At 38.8% G+C, this 4,015-nt stretch overlaps 1 protein-coding gene across 1 annotated transcript; it reads right to left on the reverse strand.

Moving 5' to 3' along the window:
* Positions 1 to 451: 451 nt before the first annotated feature.
* LOC107777291 (G-type lectin S-receptor-like serine/threonine-protein kinase SD2-2) lies at positions 452 to 3,607 on the reverse strand. Its single transcript, XM_016597287.2, has one exon. The coding sequence runs from the start codon at positions 3,442 to 3,444 to the stop codon at positions 850 to 852; it is 2,595 nt and encodes an 864-aa protein (XP_016452773.1). The 5' UTR covers positions 3,445 to 3,607; the 3' UTR covers positions 452 to 849.
* Between the last annotated feature and the right edge of the window lie 408 nt (positions 3,608 to 4,015).

Raw genomic sequence — 4,015 nt, forward strand, 5'->3', positions numbered from 1 at the left:
ATTAAGATTAAAAATAAAACTCCTAAAATAAGCAGTACCCTCTTAACAATCTCTACATTATTATTTACCCCATAACCATAGCCTCATCATTATTGACCTCTTAAAACAGTTCCTACATTATAATCCCCGCACAATTAGTATGTGAATCAACCGATCCCTTGGTCTTCTTTTCCAAGCTTGATTGTGGCGGGGTATATGGAGTACAAGAGTAACCACAAACAAAGACAGGTACAACCAATTTTTCAACTTGAATCTCGTCCGATACATATATATATAATATACTTACAATTCCATCTCCAATTGAAACCATTCGACTAATCTCATTCATGTCTTACAGTTAAATTGTTTTGTTTGGAGTAAACAGTAGATGCGAGTATGTATTTTTTGGGAGGATAGTAGCTTGAACTGCATGAACAGAGAACGGATTCTCCAAAAATGAAATGAACTTGCATTTACTACTCAAATACCCCATCTACCATTAATCCTTAATTTGTTCAAGGCATTTTCACAATTGGAGTTTTCACCCTCCTAAAATTCTCTGATCCAAACATTACATTTCTGCAAAGTGGTATGTCCGTTTTGCTTTGCTTTTGTACTTTGCACTTTACAGAAAATGGTGTAAACTTAAGCTAAGATTCCATGCAAAAAGATTCTCTACATTCATGAATACATTTTACAAAATCCCATGATGAGCATTTTGCTACTAATTCTCAGTATGGGATTTTGGGGAAAACAGGGAAAGAAACTCTACATTCAGTGAAGCTTGGCAAAAATCTTCTTCCATAGGAGAAGCTCTTTGCAACTTTTACCTCCTCCAACAATTAGACAATGACTAGTTGAGAAACAGACCTAAACTGAAGCTTGAGATTCCCCGGATACTATTGAGGGTTGGGGATTATAACCTGAGCTGAAACCACCACCTCGCGATGTCCCTCGTGATGTCCCGTTATCAGAATCAACTCCTACCCCATGAAATGATTCGCCCGATACTAATGCTTGGAGCAGCTTTGGAGGTGAAGGCATTGCCACTTCAACTACTCCTTCCAACATTTTCACCACCATTCCCATGGAAGGCCTCATTGATTCATCATCCTGAATGCACCAAACCGCTACCAATCCCACACGTTCTGCCTCAGTCACATCGTACATTCCACATAGCCTTTCGTCGATGACAGCTGCAGTGTTTCCTTCGACTATCTGGCGTGCTGCCCAAGGCGGGAAAAACCACTTCTCCTCTGTTCCACCTTCTTCCCCTTTAGCTGAAGGTGGTGCTTCTACATTGCGTCGACCACCTATCAGTTCCAATAATGTCATGCCATAGCTATATACATCGGCTTTTGTTGTGATCGCCAAACCAGAGATCCACTCGGGTGCAACGTATCCCCAAGTACCCCTCATGGTAGCCAACACTCTACTAAAGTCCCTACCGAGGAGCTTTGCAAGCCCAAAATCCGAAACCTTTGCTGAGAAATCTTCATCTAGCAGAATATTCTCTGGTTTAATGTCACAGTGTATTATACAACTACGACACTCTTCGTGTAAATAAGCAATACCTTTTGCTGTCCCTACAGCAACTCGAAATCTAACATCCCAACTTAGGTTCTGACCATCTCGCCTTAAATATGCGCTAAGAGAACCCTTTGGCATGTATTCATAAACCAGAAGCCTATGAGAATTCTCAGAGCAAAATCCCCTCAATCTCACTAAATTAACATGCTGAATGTTTCCTATTGTGCATACCTCAGCTCGAAATTCCTTTTCACCACCACCAGGTCTTTCAAGTCGCTTCACAGCCACGAGTGAAGAATCCGATAGTTCCCCTAAGAATACAGTTCCAAAACCACCATGTCCAAGTTTCTCCGAAAATCCCTTTGTTGCAGCATTCAGCTCTTTGTATGAAAACACCTTCAAATTCATTATAGGAAATACATCTTCCTCTTCTTTATTCTTCTTCCTTATTCTTCTCCTCTTCAATACCAAGAAAGTCCCAATTCCTACTGACAGAATTACCACAAATCCACATATCATTTCGATCAAAAGTAATCTGCCTTGAATCTGCTTCTTTTGAGTATTCCCTCCTCCCTGAACTCTTACATATAGCTTATCCTCAATAGTGCCATCAGAAGTAAGGTTTCTAAGATTGAGCAATGACCCATATAAATTCTTGCATAACTTAGTCCTCTCATTGTGATACAAACCAATACAAGAACAACTACCCAAACATTCTTTCTCACATTCACTTCTAGTTTCAGTAATTGAAACTACCCTAGCTCCGTCATAACTAACTATTCCAACCTCCTCAAATCCATCTTTCTTACTACACATCTCATTGCTTTCGCGACGACAGCCGCCTGAAAAATCCCCTGCATCCCATGAATCACTATCCAAAGGGTTGAAACCTGGCAAACACTTACACGGATTCAATGTCTTACTATTACAAAACCCCAAATTCCCACACAAACCATAAGTCTTACACAGATTCTCTGGCTGTGACCAAAACATGTTCCAACTTTGTGCTTGTTGGAACCAAGTGAACTGTTTAATCTGTCCAGTAAAATCTACAATGAACCTAGTTAAAGGAGGTGGCACTCCATTCTCTATCGGCACCTCAGAGTACCCAAATGAAGCCATAGGAGTAAAGGGTGCTACAAAATTGAACTTGTAAATGTAAGGTACAGTCATTTCTGGTACCCCAACAAATGCATTTTCAGTCCAGTTCCCAGTTGACCAATACGGATAAGTACCATTATAAACAAGAACTATCTCTCCATAACTTGAGGGTTGAAGCCTTAGGGAGTACCTTCCTTGTGATGGATCAGTGGAACTTTTCCAAGATGTAAGCCATTTTGTAGCAGTCAAGTTCATACCAGGAAGCCAAGTATCTGTAGGAAAATCAAAACTTTGCCATATCAAGTTACCTTCAGTAGAAACAAGCACCAAATTTCCTTGGTCCAAAAGCTTTATATCACTAGCTTTATCCAAGTTACTTGTTTCCCAAATAATGGTTCTTGAATCTTGCTTAAGAACTAATTTTCCATCCTTAGTAATCTCCAAAGTTGCTAAAGATGGATTTTTGATTGGTCTTTCACGGTTCGCAACCCAAACATAAGTGGGACTAGGAACTGAAGCAAACCAAATACCCAAATACCATCTGTTTTCATCATTGGTTTTGAAAAAACCAAGTTCAAATGTATTGTTTTCGCTCAAGATAGTGATGTTTCCACTTAGTACAACTCGAGATTTGTTAAAAGATTCCAACTTTCTGCTCCCTTCCAAAGATCCCAACTTTCTTCCAGTTGGAAAAAACTCTTCAATGGATTCAGCTACATGGGTCATGTTTACATTATGCTTTCTTGATTTTGCTATTTCTGAACTAGCATTTGGAACAGAAGTGACCCCAAATGCCATTGAAATAAGTAAAATGAGAACTATCTGTGGCACCATTTTTGATGAATTTACAACTTTGCGTTAGCTGAAGAAGAGATTGTGGTGCTTAAGAAACATTGAATAGTTAAGAGAATTTTTGTAGTTCTGCTTTTGAGAAATTCAGTGTAGACTGCAGAGTAGAAAAAATAGGTACAAGAGGAAAATGAAAGTTTGTCTGAACATCTGTAAAAAGCTGCCACACACGGACTAGATATAAAGGGTACATATTGGATTTACTGTTTTAACCTTATAGATTTGTTCCCTGGTTACGAATCTTGTTTCCTACACATCGGTGGTGTTATTGAGTTTGGTTAAGGGTATTTTTGTCATTTAAAAGGGTTTGAGTTAGAAAGTCTACCGTGGAAAGAGATATGGTGGCAGACATAAGATCTTCAAGTCCACTCACGAGTTCGTCTGTTTTCAACGTTAAGGAATAAATTAAATAAATAGTTTCTTTTTATCTCATTATTCGTTTAGATTTTCGAATATTTCTCCAAAACTCTAATCTCAACTTGTTTATTGAATGACACCTCTTTTATAATACGCACGTAGTTTTCTCTTCAAGTTCAAAAATGTTTTCAACGGCTTA

The sequence above is a fragment of the Nicotiana tabacum genome, chromosome 19, assembly GCF_000715075.1.
Source record: "Nicotiana tabacum cultivar K326 chromosome 19, ASM71507v2, whole genome shotgun sequence".
NCBI classification, from domain to species: Eukaryota; Viridiplantae; Streptophyta; class Magnoliopsida; order Solanales; family Solanaceae; genus Nicotiana; species Nicotiana tabacum.

What these genes read in the sequence shown, in the direction of transcription:
- LOC107777291 (XM_016597287.2), bottom strand. Translation starts at nt 3,444, where the DNA reads ATGGTGCCACAGATAGTTCTCATTTTACTTATTTCAATGGCATTTGGG.